Source organism: Caretta caretta, chromosome 7 (assembly GCF_965140235.1).
Source record: "Caretta caretta isolate rCarCar2 chromosome 7, rCarCar1.hap1, whole genome shotgun sequence".
NCBI lineage: Eukaryota > Metazoa > Chordata > Testudines > Cheloniidae > Caretta > Caretta caretta.
In genome coordinates, this window is record NC_134212.1 from 113435003 (window position 1) to 113456144 (window position 21142).

Here is a 21142-nt window from a genome sequence, read left to right on the forward strand (position 1 = left end):
ATTCTGTAAATCCATGTGTTTCCCTTTCCTTCACATTAAAACCAATCATGAGGCGCAGCCAGTGTCAGACCCTGAAGCTCCCATCTGTCACCTAAAGAGAGCACCCTCTACTATCTCCAAAGCAGATTTTGGGAAACTTCCTGTACACAAAATATATGGGTGCCAAGTTTTTCTGTATGTCTTTTCCAGTTTTTAACTAAATTCATAATATAAACCCCAGGACCAGTATATTAGATTTATACAACTGTGTAAATTCCTAGCAGGAAAAACAGGAGACATCTCAAACAAAACTACTTCAGACAATGACAAGTCTCTCTCTATATATATATATATATTTTTTTAATATCAAGACTTATCCAAAACAAAGCTTTACCAATAAAGCACAGAATGAAGATGATGACTCAAATACCAAGACTTACAATCTTCTCCCTTCTTTACATATTTTAAAAAGAGTGAAGGGTCATCCAAGAAAACTAACATCTTCCTTGGCTCTGCTCCTGCAAGCATATCCATGTGGGTGAACCTTTATGCCTGCATGGAGTCCTGTGGAAATCAATCGAGCTCTGCACATGTGCGTCGAGCTACACAGATCAAATTGCACGATCAGGGTCTTAAATTTGGTTTCAAGCAATACCGAATCAAGGGATCAATTATGAAAACAAATAACTTTACTCACTTGCATAGCCCCACTAAAGTCTTTATGTATATGGGCTATATGATTCTTTTACAAAAAAATCTACTTAATTTATTATGAAATCAGTGGAACCATTTATTGGACATGAGTAAAGGTAAACATGTGCTTGTTTGCTGGATTGGGCTCCAACTAAAGAAAGTATTTTGGGAGGAGCCCACATTCCTTCCACTCTTTAGCTGAAGATGGAGGTCATTTCATGCTCCGTTCGCTCCTCCTCGTGAAGGCTTTCCTGTAAGTGAGTGGTTTTCAAACTCTTTAGGCTGTGTACCCTTTCCAAATAATGTAATCTACCATGTACCCCAATCCAAGACAGGGTCATAATATACCTAGGAAAACAGGGGGGGGGGGGAAGGGATAATACAATGTGTTGTCCGCCATTACAGGATTTTTCTCACGTAACCCCTCATGACAGCTTGCGTACCCCTAGAGGTATGCTTACTCCAGTTTGAAAGCCACTACTTTAAATTATAGAGTGAACTATAGACATGGGATTAAATTCAGCCCTGGTATAAGCATGCACTACTCACTGAAGTCAACAAAGTTGCAGTATTGCCAACTTCAATCAAGAATTGGGTTTCCCTCAGCCCCCCAAAAAATCAGATTGAGTTAAAAAATCATCAGATTTAAAATGAGATTTATTTTTAAAAATAAGCAAGCTTGGGGTTCTTTCTATTTGCCTTCTGTTTCTGGCGCTTTTAGGGTTCATGTTTTCAAGTTTCTGTGCAACTCCAAGAGCTTGAAACTTTCATAAAAAGGATACTTAGATTCTCACGATCATGTGATTGCAGTGCTGGATCTTTAAGAAAAACCCTAAATATCCAAGACTCATAAGAATCACAAGAACTGCCACCACTGAAGTTAGTCTCAAGGCTAACATTGGCCCAGAACATTCACTATTTACTAACATCACAGCATTAATTTCTCTACCTTTATTTTATTTTTAAGGATGCATTAAACATTGAAAACTGCACAAATTATTTATAATATGTCTTAAGAACAATTTATTAACCGTTCACTTGTCCTTGGTTACATAAGATATTTAAAAGTATACACTTCTTTCAATCCACATGCACCACTTCCTTGATAACAGGAATTTTTACACAAAAATCTTGTCTACTGCAAAAGTTACTCACTCTTTGCAATGAGTGCAACTGAACTGATACAAACAATTTACCTGCAACTGGATCCACGAACAAACCAATTCAGCACCAGTTCAGAAACAAGAGGTGCTTAACTGCTCACACTAAGCTTTGCCTGAAATGTTTGCATGAAATGCCTGATACGCGGAATGTGGTTCATCGTCATCTACGTTCGTTCTTAACTCATGTTCAGCACCAGCGTCAGTTAAGATCACTATTGTCAGCAATTTCTTTTTTTAAAGCACAGAAAAGTTCTAGAGAAGAATATACCCTATTATACTATACAGACATGCGCTTCCTGACACTTATGGGTAAATTCCCCAGCATGTGCTCCACAATTGTCCTCAAGTTTTTTTTTCTTATTAGTCATCATAAGGTGTTTTCTTCTCATTAATTTGAGCCCCCTGACCTCAAGGCATGAGGACAGTACTTTGAAAAACACTGTTACTAAATCATTAATCAAGCACAAATTATAGTTAAGGCAAAATTAAATCTAACCCCAGCCTCAGAATTTTCACTAAATGAGCTGAAATATTCTCAGCATCATAAAAAGAACTACAAAGAGCCTTAGGGTTTGTTGGGACATCTCTCAAAGTAGTTTTTATTCAAAAGTTCACTAAATACATCTCACAATGCAGCTAGATTCCTATGGTCTATTAAAAGAGGTTTAAAAAAGCATGGAGAATATCTATTGCGAGAAAAATTGTTTTAATAAAGGTTACATTTTATTAAAGGTTACAGTAGATATAAAATTAAGTTTTTCATATTTCATTTAATGTTATTTCAAGATCAGAAAATTTTTGAGGGGACTTTTGGAATAAAAAGCACCCACCTACTTTAATAACCAGCTAATCTAAAAAGAAAAATTAAAGAAACAAGCTTTAGAATCAATTTATGTAGTAATTATTTAAAATATTCCAGTGATTGTATAAGTTAAACTTTTTTTTAATGTCTGACCATTAATACAAGTAGATAAAGGCTAGCATAATCACATAATTGTGGGTAGAAAGTTTTTAATGTGCACTTATTTGGAATAACCTGCTTAACTCACTTCTGGTTTTGCCACTTTTGTGTAATCCAACTCATGACAATAAAGCCTTTCTACCACAGCACACCACCATGTTCTCCATAGTCAATGTAGAACTTATTGTTCAGAAATCAATAACTCCAAAGTCATGAAATTTCAAAGTTAGCCTTCATGCAAAACCTGCACAATAGCAGAATTTTCTATTCCCATCTTCCCTGTTAAATGTAAAATCTTAATATATTACTCTTTATCTTAAGTAAACTGTACCATAAAACATACATCATGAAGCACGGTTAACATTATAGTAGAACCTGGGATGAGATTCGTTGATGAACCTAACACACACACTTATGTGAGGCAATGGTGAGTGTGTATTAAAAGTTCCCCCACACACATGCTGATTCACAGAGGATAAGTCTCTGTTACAGTTTCAGCTAGAGCATCTTCGTTCTTTGGCTCAAGCTGCAGCAGCTCATGCTTTTAGTTCTAGAGGTCCCAATTCAATCCCAGTAAGTCAGCAAAGATGGCAGCTGCCACACTTTGCAGACTTTTTTTTTCTTTTTTTTTTTAAAGTCCAAAGAGAAGAGAAGAGTAACAGTGGAGAGGACGCATTAATTTAGTTGAATCATATGCCTCCGCACATGTGCGGAGAGCATGTCAGAACAACTCACAAGGGCCAGACACATCTAGAGGAGAGAGAGATGGTAGTCACTAGACATGCTCAGTAGATGTTTCTGAAGCTATACAGAAAGTTTCCACTAAAAGAAAGCAGTCACACAGCTCTCAAAAGGTGAATGTGTGAAACCTAAACCCATCAGAACCGAAGGGGGGGGGGGGGTGGGGAGTTATAAATATGACAGCTGGAGATAAACCTCTGGACTCAGCTGCCAATTGACACAGGGCCAAGAGACATGTTTATTGTGAAGGCTGCATCCCAATACCTATATGATTTTGGATACATGTTACTTATTCCCTATCTTGCTAGAAACCAAAGAGACAGTCAACAAATTAGCTCAGGTACTGAAATTGCTGCAATGATCTTATGACTTATTTTCAGGAGGTTCTGAAGTGATTGGAGGAGTACTGAGAAGCTGCCAATCTCAGGCTCTGGAGAATCCAGGTCTCTCTCTCTCTCATTCACTCACACTAGAGATATGGACAAATCATCTCAGTGAGAAGTTCACAGGGTAACATGTCTGTATGTGCATACTGAAATATAAAAAAAGTGTATATGCTTTTTGAAATCTTGCACTAAATGTATGGAAGACATGAAGTGGGGAAATATGTATAAAGAACCTCAATAGACTTAAATTTTAAAGAGTTATTAAAGAGCATTCCAAATACTTTTTGCAAATGTTCAGGGATGCATAAAATGGTTTGTTCATTAAAAAATTAAATTGTAAGCGTCTCCTCCTCTCTCTGATACTAACCAGCAGCTGTTATTTACACACACAATCATAGGACTGGAAGGGATCTTGAGAAGTCATCTAGTCCAGTTCTCTGCACCCAAGGAAGGACTAGGTATTATCTAAACCCTTCCTGACAGATGTTTGCCTAACCTGCTCTTAAAAATCTCCAATGAGGGTGATTCCACAATCTCCCTTGGCAATTTATTCCAGTACTTAACCACCCTGACCATTAGGAAGTTTTTCCTAATATCCAAACTAAACCTTCCTTGCTACAATTTAAGACCATTGCTTCTTGTCCTATCCTCAGAGGTTAAGGAGAACAATTTTTCTCTCCCCTTATAACAGTTTTCAAGTACATAAAAGGTTATGCCCTTCCTCAGTCTTCTCTTCTTCATACTAAACAAACCCAATTTTTTCCAATCTTCCCTCATAGATCATGTTTTCTAGGCCTTTTATCATTTCTCAAATTTATCCACATCTTTCCTGAAATGTGGTGCTCAGAAATGGACACAATACTCCAGCTGAGGCCGAATCAGTGCAGAGTAGAGCAGCAGAATTACTTCTTGTGTCTTGCTTACAACACTCCTGCTAATAGAGGGGAGGAGGATGGGTTATAAATCACCCATAGGAAAACTAATCTTGAAGAAAAGGAGTACTTGTGGCATGTTAGAGACTAAATTTTATTTAGGTGCCACAAGTACTCCTTTTCTTTTTGCGAATACAGACTAACACGGCTGCTACTCTGAAACCTGTCATCTTGAAGAACCACTGTTACTGCACAAGGTGAATAACTACTACTGCTTCTTCCAGCAGTGTCCCTATGTGTGCTCCATTGTAGTGAGTCCCAAGGAGTTCCCTTCCAGAGAACTTTGGACTCCTGTCATCTGTAACTGACCTCACTGTGTAGCCCAAGATGGCATCGGAGCGGAGTTCCCAGTAATCTCATAGTATTCTGCAAAAGTATGGGCTGACGCCCGTGTCACCACTCTGCAGATCTCAGATATAGGTACGGATGAGGAAATCGACCTCATGGACTATGTACAAATAGAGGCTGGAGGGATCATGTTGTGAGTTTGGTAACGCTGTCTAAAGACCCACTGGGAGAGCCCTTGGGCTGATATTGCTGAGCCCTTGGGCTGATATTGCTGAGCCCTTGGATCTTTCCACAATGCAGAGGAAAAAAGTCTAGGGGTTTCCTGAAGGCCTTAGTCCTATCCAGGTAGAAGGGCAGGGCTCTCTTGACATCTAGGGTATGTAACTTAGCCTCTCTGTTGTCTCGGTGAGGCTTGTGGTAAAATATTGGAAGGTGAATCAACTGATTTGTGTGAAACATGGTGGTTACCTTAAGAATGAATTTTGGATGGGGTCTGAATATAACCTTGTCTGGAAAGAATGTCTCGTAGGGCGGGGATGCACCATTAGAACCACACTCTCTCCTATTCTTCTGTCTAAGGTAATCACGATCAGGAAGACCATTTTCAAGAAGAGGTACATCAGACAACAGGTGGCCACTGGTTCGAAGGGAGGCCTAGCCAATATTTTCAGTACCAGGTTTAGATCCCATGTGGGAGTAGGAAGTCGAGGTTGCAGGAAGAAGTTTACTATACCCTTCAGAAACCTTTTAGTTGTTGGGTGGGACAGTACTGAGTATCCCTCAACAGGATGGTGGAAAGCTGTTCTAGCTACTAGACCCCGAGAGAATTTAGCGATCGACAAGATTTCTTTAGGGTCAATGTATAGTCTAGGATACGTGGAAGAATTGCAGATGTTGGAGACGTTTGTTGGCAAGAATACCAAACCTGAAACCTAGACCATTTTTGCAGGTATGTACATTGAGTCAAGGACTTTCTACTGTGCAACAGAACCTCTTGGACCTCTCTTGAACAGGAGTTTTCTAGGTGTTGGAACCAAGTAGAAGCCATGACTTGATGCAGAGAATCCCCAAGTTGGGATGTAGGGCGTGTCCTCTGTTCTGCAAGGGGACATACAAAATGGCCAGGAGAGGGACTAGCGGGTACATCTCGAGCTGTGACAGCTAAGGGTACCAGGTCTGTCTCAGCCAAGTAGTAGCAATCAGAATGATGTGACCTCGGTCTCTTATTTTCAGCAGGACCTTTGACAGTCGGGGAAAATGGAGGAAAAGTGTAAGGAAGGTCCCTAGGAGATGAGGAAAGCATCACTCAAGACATGCTGACCAACCCTGCTCTGAAACAGTAGTGTAGACTCTTCTTGTTCAGGTGAGTGGCAAACAGGTCTGTGGACAGTGTTCCCCATCATCTTAATACATTGTGAAGTACTATCAGATCTATCTCCCACTTGTGGTCGTGTTGCAAAAAGCATTTTATCAACAAAATCTGATTTAAATCAAAAAATCCTATTTAATTTAAAAAATCATTGATTTTTATCCACCTGGCATGGGTCAAATGTCATGCAGATCTGCAGCACTGCTCTTTTAGCATTCATTTCAAGCCAATCTAGTCCACTAAACAAAGCCTTTGCAACTTTCAACTGCTGCAGTATTGACATCAGTAAATTATAATATAGCCCTGTAGAAGAACAATATTAGGAAAACCGAACTTTAGGGAAGCATGCGTTTTTAAGTGCTTTGTTTACATGGACATGAACTGAGAAATTATATAATCAATATCCATATGTTTTATTTATATTAATACTTCTTTTATCTCAATTATAACAGATATACAATTTAAGTAAAAATAAAATTTTAGCAAATTTTTAAAGAAGGAAATCCAGAATTGACCTTCCATCATCAACAATCTATAACAGAGGTCAGCAAACTTTGGCTCCCGACCCATCAGGGTAAGCCGCTGGCAGGCCAGGATTTTTTGTTAGGTAAACATCCTGGCTCGCCAGCGGCTTACCCTGATGGCCCAGGAGCCAAAGTTTGCCAACCTCTGAAATATAGGATTGACTTATGAAAGGGTCATACAGTTTTTGCCATTTTTACCCACCCATACTGGGGGGTCGGCGTATAAAGGAACAGGCTAATGAACGAGTATATACGGTAGTTAATATTTGTACACTGCTTTGCAGATGTAAAGCACCAAGTGCTACTATTGTCTGATAACACATAGCATGTGCCTAATAGGAGATTACTCATTGAGGAAACAGCAGCTTCCCATGTCAAGTGCTGAAGAAATATTCTAAACAATAAATCCACATATGGTACCATCTAGCTATAGGCACACACAAAGCTAGTTTAGCTCTCACTAATTTCTAGTGATGAAATCCTTAATATTCACTTGAAGACATGCTTTAGCAGACTTACATATGACACATTTTAGAAAAGGAGTAGATTCTTGTTTTCAGGGATTATGTCAAAATCATCGGAGTGCAGATTAAGCAGCACCTGAGAGGACGATCGCTCATTTTATCAAAGTTTCCTGACCGTTTATCCACAAGTACAACACAACACACAACAACACCCATGCGTCTCTCCTACCCTACCATCCATCCTGACTGACTAGACACTGGGGCAGGAAGAAGGTTTCCAAGGTATGATATACAATACCTGATACTGACTGCAATTTTTATCAGAGCCAGAACCGGTAAGGATGAAGGCAAAATTGGACACTAGAAAGAACTAACAAGAAATTGAACTAACATGACAAACTTTTGAGGCTGACAATTTTTTCAATATTTTAAATTAACTAAACAGGTGGTAGAAGAGCACTCAAACATGGCAAAGAACAACCAGGATGCAGAACTAGTAATGTCTTTTACAGAGACCATTATATGTGAGTTTTAATTTAACACAGTATCAACTCTTAATTTTCAGATTCACGACCTACTAAATCTTTGGACTAGTTTTCATTAACATCTGTCTAGTTAAACCCAAGATTTAAAAGCAGAGATAAAATCCAACCTTTCAGAATAAGAGAGAGCAAGTGAGAGAAATTCAGGGTACGCAAGAAAAGCTGAGTGCAAAAGGTCAATGTAAGTCAAACTACAAGACTGAAGTAAAATTCAAGCCTAGATATCCTATTACAACCTTCTTACCACTTGTACAACTATAAACATTTAATAAGTCATTTGAATGATGGGACTGTAGAAAAAGAAGGAACAAGAAATGGCTTTTAACAAAATAAAAAGCCATTTTGTAAGAAAAAAATCACTCCTTTAAAAACCATTCCTAATTTATGAACATGAAAAGGTTTATTTTAATGACCCTGTAAATTTTTACTAACTAAAAAAATCCTTCACAGTCTTAAACCTTGCTTCAGTGGTGAGGATCAGCCATCATTCCTCAAAGTAGGTGTTATGAGAGAGCTAACACAACCTAATCAAGTATTGCAGACAAAATGTTATAATAATTGAAGTATCAAAATGTAGAGTTATTTAGGGTTGTTTTGGGATTTTTAAATCACTAATGAGGCTAATTTACAATATATGAAATGCCAAATTTCATTTCGAAGATAACACATTCTGGGATTGGGACAATATTCAGTACACAATATCAAGGGATTTCTCTGGCATTATGGAAGGGTTATGATGTCTATTACACTATGGGACATATTTATAGCGCTCTCAGAAGTGAGAACCATAGTTGAGCTTGCAACTCAACTTCCATTACAATATAACTTTTACTCGCATATACCCTTCTTAAAAATCAGCCTTTTGGGCTGAAGCTTCCAAGGCTTTGACACAGCCAAAGGCTTTCTTTGTTTGAAAGTCTGAGCAAAATCCATTCAGACATTTTTCAGTTTGTGTTAGCAGAGCAATATACAGTGAAGCCTGTCTTAAGCTTGTAGACCAAGGAAACGGTCAGATTTGGGGGTGGTCTTTTAATAGGGCAGAGCAAAACTGCATTTAATACACTCAGCGATACCTCTGGTGCATGGCGGTCTCTAAGACAGGTCAGCAAATAAAGGTGTTCTCTTGTACACGTCTCACTGTATAATCATTTTGGACTTCATGAAGACATTTAAAACCTTTTTGCACTCTGATACAGTCACGCAAAAAACATTGAACTTCAATACTTCAAACATCATGTGTGGTTAGTTATAAATAGGGATTAATGGCATCATAAGGTTGAAGAAAAACACACTATTAATTTTCACAAATAACTAAAGACCAAATTAAAAGGGAACAAAAAATCAAGGATAATGCCATCATGAAATGTATTTTCTTTGACAATTATATTTTGTGATAGTAATGGAATCTTAGACAGTGGTAAGGTTTCAGATTACTAAGATGGTAAGTGGGGAGAGATCACTAGTTTGCATAGGTATTCTAGATTCTTGAAGTCCAAAAATCATGGTTTTACTTACAGGTAACAAAAAAAAAAAAAACCACACACCTGTACATGGTTTAGGTTTTTAATTAAATTGCCTGAAGAGCTATGCAATTTTCCAATTCTCTATTGCAGCACAGCGCCAGAGCTAGCTATTTTTTCTTCTTTTTGCATATAATTTTCTTGTTCTTAAAAGGAAATATGTACAATTGGGTTTGTCTATATTTATTTAATTTCAGATTCTCTTATGCACTTATATGCAAATTGGCACTGGTTTAGCTAATTTGGTGCAACCACCTGTGTAGATATTTATTTTGGTTTAAGTGTTACTGATTTTAGCTTAGTTTAAACCTGTTACTAATAGGTTTAAGCTAAACCAAAATGAGCATGACAACACAATTTTAAATTAAATTGGTGCAACTCTACATCTAAGCTCCCCTAGGTGAAAAACCTAGCAGTGTGAACTTTCCCTTACTTTGCATGTTCATCAAATTTTAGGAAGGTGTTAAAGAGCCCTGTTTAGTAATATGAAAAAAGAAAACAGAAAGGAAGGCATAAGCAGCACAGGTTTGCCCAGTCACTTGGAAGGAAAAAAGTTACTGTTTGAAATGGATTTCAATAATGAATGTTTGTGTACTGAGCATTTCTAAGGCAGTGACCTTATTGATAGGATTGTTTTTAAATGAAATTATATATAGTTACATTTAAAAAACTACATTAAAAAAATGTTAAGGTTGCAAAGTCAAGTTAAGGAAGAGTCAGAATTAGGGTTGTCTATGCAACTTCAATTCAGTCCTCTTGTGCATATATGTATTATGGCAGAATTCTTTCACTAATTTCCCTGCCCCTCCCCACTCAGGACCTTTCCCTTATTCCAGATACAGCATGGTTGATGCTCACTGAATGAAGAGTTATTCAATATTTCTTTTTATCCTCATTTAATATGTAGCCCTAGGCCTTATTTACCATACACCATCTAAAATCTACAATGAATACAAAACCATTAATTTCCTCATGGGCGTTTCTGTCTGGTGTTCTTGGAGGGCAGGCTACTGAGTGATGAATATAGCATGGGCATAGCAAAGGCTGCAACTTTGCTCCAGAAATATGCAGATGGAGAGACCCAAGAGTTAATATAGTATTGAAGGCAAAACAAGCTGATGCGAACAGGTGCCATCTACATTAAATGAAACTAGGTTGCAATTTACAAACTTGAGCAAGTCAGAAAATGCAAATTCTTCTATTACCATGGAATTTGGCATTTATTGTAAAAGAACCGGAATGAATAGTGCTGTGGTGTACTATATTTAACTATGTGAAACCAAAAACCCACTTCCCCTTCAAAAGGGGGGGTGGGGGGGAAGTACATTTTTGTTTGGGTTTTAAGAATATATCCCTCCTTTTATACTTCGATCGTAGGTATTAAAGCAGGGCCTGTTTTTTAGTTATGTGCGTGTAATCCACTGGTGAGGGTTCAATGTGTGTTTTACCTCCCTTTTGTGCATGATCCACAAAGAACATAAATGTTACAGCAGCCAGTTACAGGGTATGACTCTCTAGCTCAAGCTGTAAAGACTTGGTGTTTTTAGTTCTAACAGTCCACGGTTGAATATGTCAACGAACATGGTGGCTGTCATATAAGCAGGGGTTGGAACAGACTTGCATCCCCTATAGATCTCTATCAATAGGGGAACATGCAACACACACTCGTCAGTTGGTTATAAGTGTACAGCCCCTAGCACAAGGATACTAAAGCCTAGAGTGACATTTGGCTTTCATTTGAGACCCCATGTGGCATTCTTTGATGAACCAGAACATAAATACCATTATCAGGAGATTCTTGTAATCCCCTTGCCAGTTGGTGTTAAATTGATTCCATGAGTAAATGGATTACTCTTACAACTGTGAGCCAATACCTCAGATACGTCAATCACAGTAAGCAGAATAATCAACGTACAGATTAAGATACTTACTTCAGTTGAGGGCAACATCAGGGTCTTTGATGAAAGAGATAATTATTGGGCAAGGCAAAGCCAAACTAGGCATGCATCCAGGTAACTTAAGAGTGCTATTAACACCTTCCACATGGTCACCACTTTGGTAAAGTCTAGAGGCATCAGCCCTGGCAAAAATGTCTGTTAATGCCTGGCACACACTTTTAGCACTGGTGTTGCTTAGAGCTATTGCTTCTGGCCATAATGTGGCAAAAATCCATGGAAGTCAGTATGTACTGCTTTCCTCTGGGTGTCTTTTTCGCGAAAGGACCCAGAATATCCACAGCTACTTGCTGAAATGGGACCTTAATTATGGGGAGTGACTGAAGAGGGGCTTTGACCTGGTCTTGGGGTTTTCCCATTCTTTGGCACACCTCACAAGACCAGACAAAGGTAGAAACATCCTTGCCCATTGCCTCCCAGTGAAAGGACCTCCCCAAACGGTCTTTGGTCCTGTTCACCCCAGCATGGCCACTACGATGATCATGGGCTAAGCTCAAGAGCTTGACCCAGTACTTAGTTGGAACTACCGACTGTCTCTGAAGATGCCAGTCTTCCTGATGCCCACCAGAAAGTTTTCTTGTGTAACAGTCCTCTTTCTACAACAAACTGGGATCAATTAGAAGAGCTGAGAGGTGGTTGGTTGCTCTGTGCTGCTGTCCAAGCTTCCTGGAGGCTTTCATCTGCTTCCTCTTTGGCATGGAACTGTTCCCTTGATGCTGGAGACATCAGTTCCTCACTGGATTGTGGACTTGGGCTTGGTCCCTCTGGAAGCGATGCAGGTGATGGGGCAGTTTCCGCTGACTGTGAACTGCTCCCCGCTGGTGCACTGTGGGGTATTTCAGGCTCTGGCTGAGCCTCTTGTGGAGGGTTATCTGCTGCTGCTGCCAGTGCAGGCTCAGTGGTGCCCTCTGGTGTTGGAGCTCTAGACGGGGTTGCAAGCGCTGGACTCAGTGCTGGTTGCTTCGCCAATTCCAGTTCTGGGACTGGCTTTGGTTGGGTCTCTGGTAACACAGACTGGGCCCTTGTTGAAGGCTCAGGAACAGAGCTAGGTGTGACAGCTTGCTTAGCCTGGCTGCAGGTGACCATTCCCACCCTCATGGCTAGCTTCACATGATTGGCGAAGTCTTTCCCCAGAAGCATGAGAATGGGATAATCATCATAGACTGCAAAAGTTCACATTCCTGACCAGCCCTTGTACTGGACAGGCAACTCGGCTGCAGGCAAGTCAAAAGAGTTTGACTTGAAGGGTTGAATCGTCACTTGGACCTCTGGGTTGATTAAGATGGGGTCCACTAAGGATTGCTGGATAGCCGACACTTGTGCTCCAGTGTCCCTCCACGCAATAACCTTCTTCCCGCCCACACTCAGTTTCCCTTTGCTCTGAGGGTACCTGGGAGGCATCTGGGACTGAGGATCTTTGGTGTGACCCCGGTGTAATGAACTGCAGTCTGTTGCGGTTCTTGGGTCAGTTGGCCTTCACATGCCCTGGCATGAAAGACCCCTTCAGCTTATTTCTACCAGCTTAGGTTAAAACTTCCCCAAGGCACAAATTCTTTGCCCTTAGAGGGTACGCTGCCACCACCAAAGCGATTTAACAAAGAAGCAAGGAAAGGACCACTTGGAGTTCCTTTTCCCGCAAAATACCCCCACAGACCTTACATCCCCTTTCCTGGGGAGGCCTGAGAATATCCTCCTAACCAAAAAAGATTCAAAAACAGACCAGAACTTCCTCTAGGCTTAGTTTCAAAGTTACAAAAAAACAGGAAGAAACCTCCCTCCAGCAAAGGAAAAATTCACAAGCAGAACAAAAGATAATCTAACACGCCTTGCCTGGCTTTTACTTACAATTTTTGTAATATGAGAGACTTTTAGGTTGGTTTATAGGAGAAGGAGTTTTCTGACCTGATGCTTCTCTGTTTCCCAAGAGAGCACACAAAACAAAGCCTTCCCCCCCTCCACCCCCCAAGATTTGAAAGTATCCTCTTTCCCCATTGGTCCTTTTGGTCAGGTGCCAGCCAGGTTATTTGAGCTTCTTAACCCCTTACAGGTAAGGAGGAATTCTAGGCTACCCTTAGCTGTATGGTTATGACAGTAGTTTTATGAGGATTTATGCACACTCTATCAGCATTGAAGGGCAAATTTATGAACTGATACCAGAATGGTAAATTTTCCTGTTTCTGATGGTCATTGAAGGTCCACTTCCTGTACTGTGCTTTATAAATATGTCCGTTTAGCATGTTTAGTAATAAACTTTTTATTTTTAGGGTGACCAAACATCCTGTTTTTAAAAGGACAGTCCCATATTTAAGCCCTCGTACAGGTGTCCCAACTTTTTCTTTAAAGCAGGCAAATTGTCCCATATTTTCTGTTTTTCCCTTCATCCCATCAGTACTGACTGGATCCCTGCTTGCCAGCTGCCTACCCATCAGCAGAGGAGTGGGGGAGTCCAGTGGCTGACAATGGGTGTGGGTGTGCAAGGCTAGGGGTGAAAATGCAGTGCGCAGGGCCAACCACTGTCCCTGCTGGTCCATCAGCACAGCCCCAGCACCGTGCTGCCTTTCAGCCAGCAGGGCCCCACCCCCATCCCATTTCCAGCCGGCATCGGCTACATGCTGTGGAGACCGGTGTGCACCAGCATGCACCAGGCAGCAGCCAGTTACATGTCACCTCTGCTGCCCACCTATCAGCCCTTCACGTGCTCCCACTCTCACTGTCCTCTCCCTGCTTTGCCCCTTCACCCCGCCCAATGCTCCTCCATCTCTCTCCCAGTGGGGTGCATCCCACTCCCAGCGCTGTGCAGAGAACCAGCCCCTGATCAGAGAGCTCAGCTCACCAACAGTCGAGCCAGCAGTCTTCTTCCTTCCCCCACTGTCTCTGGCTGGGGCTTTCCTAGGGCGCTGGAAAGACCCTGTGGCCCAGTTCACTGGCCAGGAGGAGCTGAGCCCTGCATGCGCCAAAGCCCTGCACAGCGCTGTCATGGGGAAGCCTCCCCGCCCCTCAGCTAAGCTCTGGGGTGGCAGCAGGAAGGGGAGGGGGAAGCAATTTCCAGCCAGTTTGCATCCCAACCCTGTAGGCTCCACAGCAGGCCCCCAGGCAGGGGCTTAGCAACCTCTTTACCTGCTGCCCCCCGGGTCTTGCCCCCAGGGAGCGCAGGGCTAATCTGTCCACTGGGCACCCTCCCCTGCAGAGCCACCTCTCTGGCTGGGTTTGCTGAAGCTCCTGCAGTCAGGATCCCTAGGCACAATGCATCCTTAGGGCTTAACCCCTTCCTTCCCACGCTGTAGCCAGGGGACAGGAGGTGGCTCGGTTATGTCAGTGGCCAGCAACAGCCTGGAGGTATTAGCTGCCTTTTGACACTGTGCAAGCAGGCAGGAAAAACTGCTTCCAGGCTCAGGGGACAGGGGGAGAAGAGATGAGCTCTGCAAAGACACGGGCCTGGTCATCCCTCCCTCCCTCCCCATCGCTACTGGAAGCAGTTCCCCTCCCTTCCCTCCCACACAGTGCCAAAAGGCTGCTGCTGGCCACATTCTGGTGTGAACCCTGACAGAAATCTGGGGAGAGGAGGGCATGTGACCCTGCATGCCCCTCACGTGTTGCCTTGGGAAGACATAGCGCCAGGTAACAGAAGAGATGGGTCCATCCCGGAGGCCCAGCCAGGCATGGAGGGAGGAGAGTGCTAGGCCAGGAGGGTCAGGTCTGTCAGTCACCCCCCATCTGAGAGGGGTGTGTGTGCGCGCATGCGCACCCTACAGCCTTAAAGAAGGTAAATAAAAAGAATCCAACTACGCAGTACTTCTTTTTAACAGGGCTCAGTCAACTTGATGTTGATTTTAACATTTGTACTGCATCATTCTGATTGATTGCCATTGAACTTGTTTGAATACAAGCAATTTTACCAGGTGTCCCATATTCAGCATAGGGAAATATGGTCACCCTAGCTATTTTTATTAACGGAATGTACTCTTTTGTATACTTTTTATTTCCCACACACACCATGGAAGGAACCAGTATCCATTCCAGATGCCTGTTATCTTTAATTTGCCATCCAGTTTGCCAAACCCATTAGGCAATTTTATGTGCTGTCAGTTTAAATAGAGGGAGGGGGTGAGAGAAGTCTAAAGATAAATTCAAGCTCTCCTACTCTTATTAGTGCTTTGAAATACTTTTGTATGAAACCTCAGCCAGTTCTCTACTTTTCAGCAAGAAGTCCCAACCCACATTAGTCATTTCTCACTCCATATTAAAATATTTGCTTTCCCCTCCATGCTTTTGATAGTAAGCTCAGACAACATTTTAAAATACTTCTCACCTGTAGTATACCAGGTTTATTTCTGTGTCCAGTCCCTTTAGAATCTGAATACAAATCTCTTCTCCAAGTCCACATGTAGAGTAATTTTCATTAAAAAAGAATATAAATGATGTAATGAAGTCCTCTCCCCCCCCACACACACAAAATATTTTTCATCTTAAGGTAAGTATAAGTATGTATATGTTTATTTTCTTATACTTCTGATACTGGCAAGGCTAAATGACAGCCACTTCAAGACAGTTAGGAAATGCTACCTGCACATAAATTAGCATTTCTTTCATATTCACTACGTGCAGCCCATGCACAACAAAGTTTCAAGGACTCTTTCAGACAACTAGCACCTAAGAAAAAATAGTTGAAACAACCTCACTAGGAAAGGCAGATTATAATACCCTGATTTACTTTTAATACCTTGCTCTCCAAATAATCCCATTCACTTAAAGAGGACTATTTATGGTAGGAGAGGACTATGCAGCATGAGTAATAATTTAACAATCTGGCCCTCAATCTATTTATATAAGTTAACTGTGTACCAAACAATTTATTTTTTTAAAACAAACTTTTTACAATTTAAGTTACTTCTTCTGTGTCACTGTTTACGTGATTTAAATACACCTGTGGGGACATCTGAGGGAACACCAACATTCAAACCAGCAAAGCATGGAGGCACCAAGTATCATTGACTGTCCAATTTTCAATGTCACAGTTTTATTTTATTTTTTAAACATACTGGTTTGTGGAAAACCAAAAACATAATTGTAGCTCTGATTCAGCAAGGTATCAAGGATGTGCTTAACTTTAAGCACACATAGTCCTATTTGCTTCACATTTTAAGTACTTATTGAATCAGGGCCTGTTTGCGCAGAATAAAATTATTAGGTTAGATAGGATATTACATCAAATACAAGACTCTTCAAATGTATGCAGAAACTTAAGATAGAAGATTTTGTGAAGTGCTTTGAGATCTCTGGGTGTAGGACACTATAGAACAGTGAAGCCTGTTCTCTTTTGGATACAATTATTGCATATTTTATGAGCAGATATCTAAAAGGATCAATACTTTGGCGGTTCTTAGTATGTAGTGGATTTCCCACCCACCCCTAATAAAAGGTAAACCACATGGCACTGAATTCTTCTGTAAAATTATTGTACAAGTTACTTTTCTATAACTGGACATTCCCATATTTCTTACACTGCCTCTCCATCCTTGATGTTCCCTTTCATTTTGTGTAATTTACCAATCTTGTAGTAATTAGTATAAGAGAAATGTGTTTTATATTTACGTTTTTAAAAACTCTACAACTAGGTAACAGGGAGATGAATAATTCCTAAAATGAATCTGACATATGACTCTCTCTCCCATTTCTCACACAAATAATTATAATGGATGCATATATGTTACATGTGTATGCATGCATTCTGATGAAAATGGCACCACATGTGAAGAAACCCACATGCATTACTGTCTCTTTAATATATCATTTTAATCGTCTAACTCTCCACTCTGTTGCATCAATTTCATGCCAGTGTCGCTCAATAAAAATAATGTTATACACCAACAAAAAAATGGTGTAATGGAGTGGAGACTCAGGGCCTAAAGTCTAATCAGAAGTACAAGACTCACTTTCAGGTGACATTGTAAATAAGAAGTGGGCGGCAGTATCTCCCGTAAACGTAAACCAACTTATTTGTCTTAGCGATTGGCTGAACAAGTAGGACTGTGTGGACTTGTACTCTAAAATTTTACATTGTTTTGTTTTTGAGTGCAGTTATGTAAAAAAAATTCTACATTTGTAAGCTGCACTTTCATGATAAAGAGATGGCACTACAGCAGTTGTATGAGACAAATTGAAAATACTATGCCTTTTGTTTATTTTTACAGTGCAAGTATTTGTAATGAAGAATATAAAATGAGCATAGTACTTCGTATTGTGTTATAATTGAAATCATATATTTGAAAATGTAGAAAAACATGTAAAAATATTTATAATAGATTTAAATTGGTATTCTATTATTGTTTAACAATGCGATTAAAAGCAACTAATTTTTTTCATCTAGTTAATTTGTTTTGCGTTAATCACGTGAATTAGCTGCAATTGACATCCCTAGTAGAAACCAAAAGTGCTGGCTAAATGCCCAAGTAATTAACCAATGCACAGTACCCACATTAGAGAATATTTTCAAAGGAAGTAAACAAGATTAGCTTTTATTCTCAGCTGTTGATCAGTAACTAGGACTTTCTTTGCATGATAAAGAAAAGAGGCTGCGTTCCTCACAACACCCTGCCCATGGGCTCAAGTGAGGAGGCACAGGATATACAGGGGATGGACACAGTTCACTCACATAACTATTTAATACATTAAATCCTCAGTACCAGAATTTGCTTCAGGATGGGGTTCTGCCTGGGCCTAGGTATCTACTCACATGGTTCTCTAAAATATTATGTACGGTAAGACAAGGATACAAACTACCCTGTCAAAATGTCACCTTCAGTAAGTCAAACTTCATATGCAAAATGGGATTCTGACATTGTTTAGGAAGATCTTTCAAAGGATATGCTGCCACTACTTTTAACAAGTTTCAGAGTAACAGCCGTGTTAGTCTGTATTCACAAAAAGAAAAGGAGTACTTGTGGCACCTTAGAGACCCTCCGCCCCCCCCCCACACACACACACACACACTCTCACTCTCCTGGAATTCATTTGCAAATTGGATACTATTAATTTAGGCTTAAATAGAGACTGGGAGTGGCTAAGTCATTATGCAAGGTAGCCTATTTCCCCTTGTTTTTTCCTACCCCCCCCCCCCCCGACGTTCTGGTTAAACTTGGATTTATGCTGGAAATGGCCCACCTTGATTTTCATACACATTGTAAGGAGAGTGGTCAGTTTGGATGAGCTATTACCAGCAGGAGAGTAAGTTTGTGGGGAGGAAGGGGGGGGTGAGAAAACCTGGATTTGTGCTGGAAATGGCCCAACTTGATCATCATACACATTGTAAGGAGAGTGATCACTTTAGATAAGCTATTACCAGCAGGAGAGTGGGGTGGGAGGAGGTATTGTTTCATGGTCTCTGTGTATATAATGTTTTCTGCAGTTTCCACATTATGCATCCGATGAAGTGAGCTGTAGCTCACGAAAGCTTATGCTCAAATAAATTGGTTAGTCTCTAAGGTGCCACAAGTACTCCTTTTCTTTTTACTTTTAACAAGAAGCTGCCATAAAATTTTCCCTTACCATGTGATGAACATGTTCTATTAAAACGGTGATAATCAGGTGGGACAGCTTACTGAAAATATTTTTCCTGTTTAAAGAAAAAACAACATTCTCTGAAACCCATCGACAAGGACATCATGCCCATTTGGCAAATAAGCCTATGCTGAGTGTATTTGCTCAAAATATTGAAACTATGTACTGTGTATTTATTAAATTTTGAAGTATCAGAGGGTAGCTGTGTTAGTCTGGATCTGTAAAAGCAGCAAAGAGTCCTGTGGCACCTTTATAGACTATAGATCCACATGCATCCGACGAAGTGAGTATTCACCCAGGAAAGCTTATGCTCCAATATGTCTGTTAGTCTATAAGGTGCCACAGGACTCTTTGCCACTAGTATATAGTTTGACACTCCCAAGGATGACCCAAGAGCATGAGTACCAACCTCAGGAGTCAGACTGCTAAAAACCAGGGCATAAACAAGTTGGTTGTGGGTTCTAAACTTAGATTTCACCAACGCAAACGCAAACTCCTCAGGCACTTTAACACAGTTAACACAGAATCACGGACAGTCCCCTTGTGTTTGTCTTGCCAATCAAGTGAGTGTGTCTCTCTCTCTCTGACAGATGGCCTCTTACACCAACAATCACAGCAATATTCAGGTTACTACTACTCCCAGAGGACTAGTCACTTACCCCAGGTAAATCGTGCTTTAGGTCTCAAACCAAAGAACACTTGTAGCCAATCCTATAAACTATATGAAGATTTATTGAACAGGAAAAGGATATTAAACAATTATTTACAAGGTTAAAGCCTGCAAACAGACACACAAATGAGTTAATACAGTCTTAGGTTTTAAAAGGTAATATATGTTTCCATAATCAGCAAGCTCTAATTGCCCTTTAGGGCTAACCTAGGCTAAGCAGCTGGGAATCTCTTGCTTATATCTAGAAACACCTTACCCCAAACGAAGTCCAAGCAGCACAGAATCCTTAGTTTCTTTGGTTTGGGGTTGTTAATCCCCCTCCTGGATGTGCTCTGAGCTGCAAATTCAGTTAATGGATGGGGTCCACTTGCATAACTCATTTTCACAGAGAGGAGAGAAGATCAATAGTAAGTCTTTAGTTCTTTTATTGATGGTCTCTCAATCCCGATGTAGGAAATTTCCAATTGTAAGATCTAATCATAGCCCATCTGGTATTGCTGAGTCTCCTCTTTCAGGAAGGGTGTAACAATTTCTATAGAACAGCAGCTCTTCACAATAATTAAAAGTTCTCTCCTGTATGGCGAGTCATACAAACACAGTGGCTCATAATACAATACTTCAAATATTTACCTGTGGGGGAACTCCATGACCCCCTCAAACAAAAAAATTTCTCTGAAGAAAATGCAGCCAAGGAGGTGCTGCATTTATGACTTTCACCCACCAAGGGCAGCTGTGGTACCAGAACAGACGGCATCCGCTCCCGGGTGGGAGCAGAACTCTGCTGAGAGGGAGAAAAAGAGGCTGCATTCCTCACAGCACCCTGCCCATGGGGTCAGGTGAGGAGGCACAGGATATACAGGGGATGGACTCAGCAGGTCACTTTGGAATGCTGGGGGTCACAGACTTGGATTCAGAAGGGCTAGTTGGGGAACAGACTGTGGTGGGGGCTGAATGGGAATGTGGGTGAAGGACCGCATGAGGAAGGGGTGCAGGGACACATTTGGATGAGGGGTGGCTGAGTAAGGATGCAGGGACACATGTGAAGGGGGTGCAGATGCGCCTGACTGACAGAGAGGCTAGGGGTCAGCCAGAGAATGCTTCGCGGAGGCTCCCCAACTCCCTAATCCGTCCCCCCCACAAAAAAAACAACCTGTTCCATACTTCTCCCACCCATACCCAACAATCCTCCAAGTTCACTCCCAGGCTCCTGTCCAGGAATTACTTTGCTCCTCCATTACCCTTGACTTGGCCACAAGAATTTGCACTGCTTCTCAGCTGACATGGGGACCTTGGCATGAATTGGCACCTAGCCTGCCAGCATCACACATAGTACAGTTACATATTCACCTTGTGTAAATGGAAGCAGGGGCTTGGGACAACTTGGGTGTCGGGCAGCGG

General features: G+C 41.0%; 1 protein-coding gene across 5 annotated transcripts in view; it reads right to left on the minus strand.

Moving 5' to 3' along the window:
• The window catches only part of ATRNL1 (attractin like 1), a 1055790-nt gene that overhangs the window by 1005493 nt on the left and 29155 nt on the right, over positions 1-21142 (minus strand). Inside the window, exon 2 of one of the 5 annotated variants that reach the window (XM_048857034.2) lies at positions 19063-19129. The exons of the other annotated variants lie outside the window; for them this stretch is intronic. Coding sequence (XP_048712991.2) covers positions 19063-19076 — 14 coding nt within the window. The 5' untranslated portion in view covers positions 19077-19129. The remainder of the gene's footprint in view (positions 1-19062; positions 19130-21142) is intronic. 5 annotated transcript variants of the gene reach the window in all.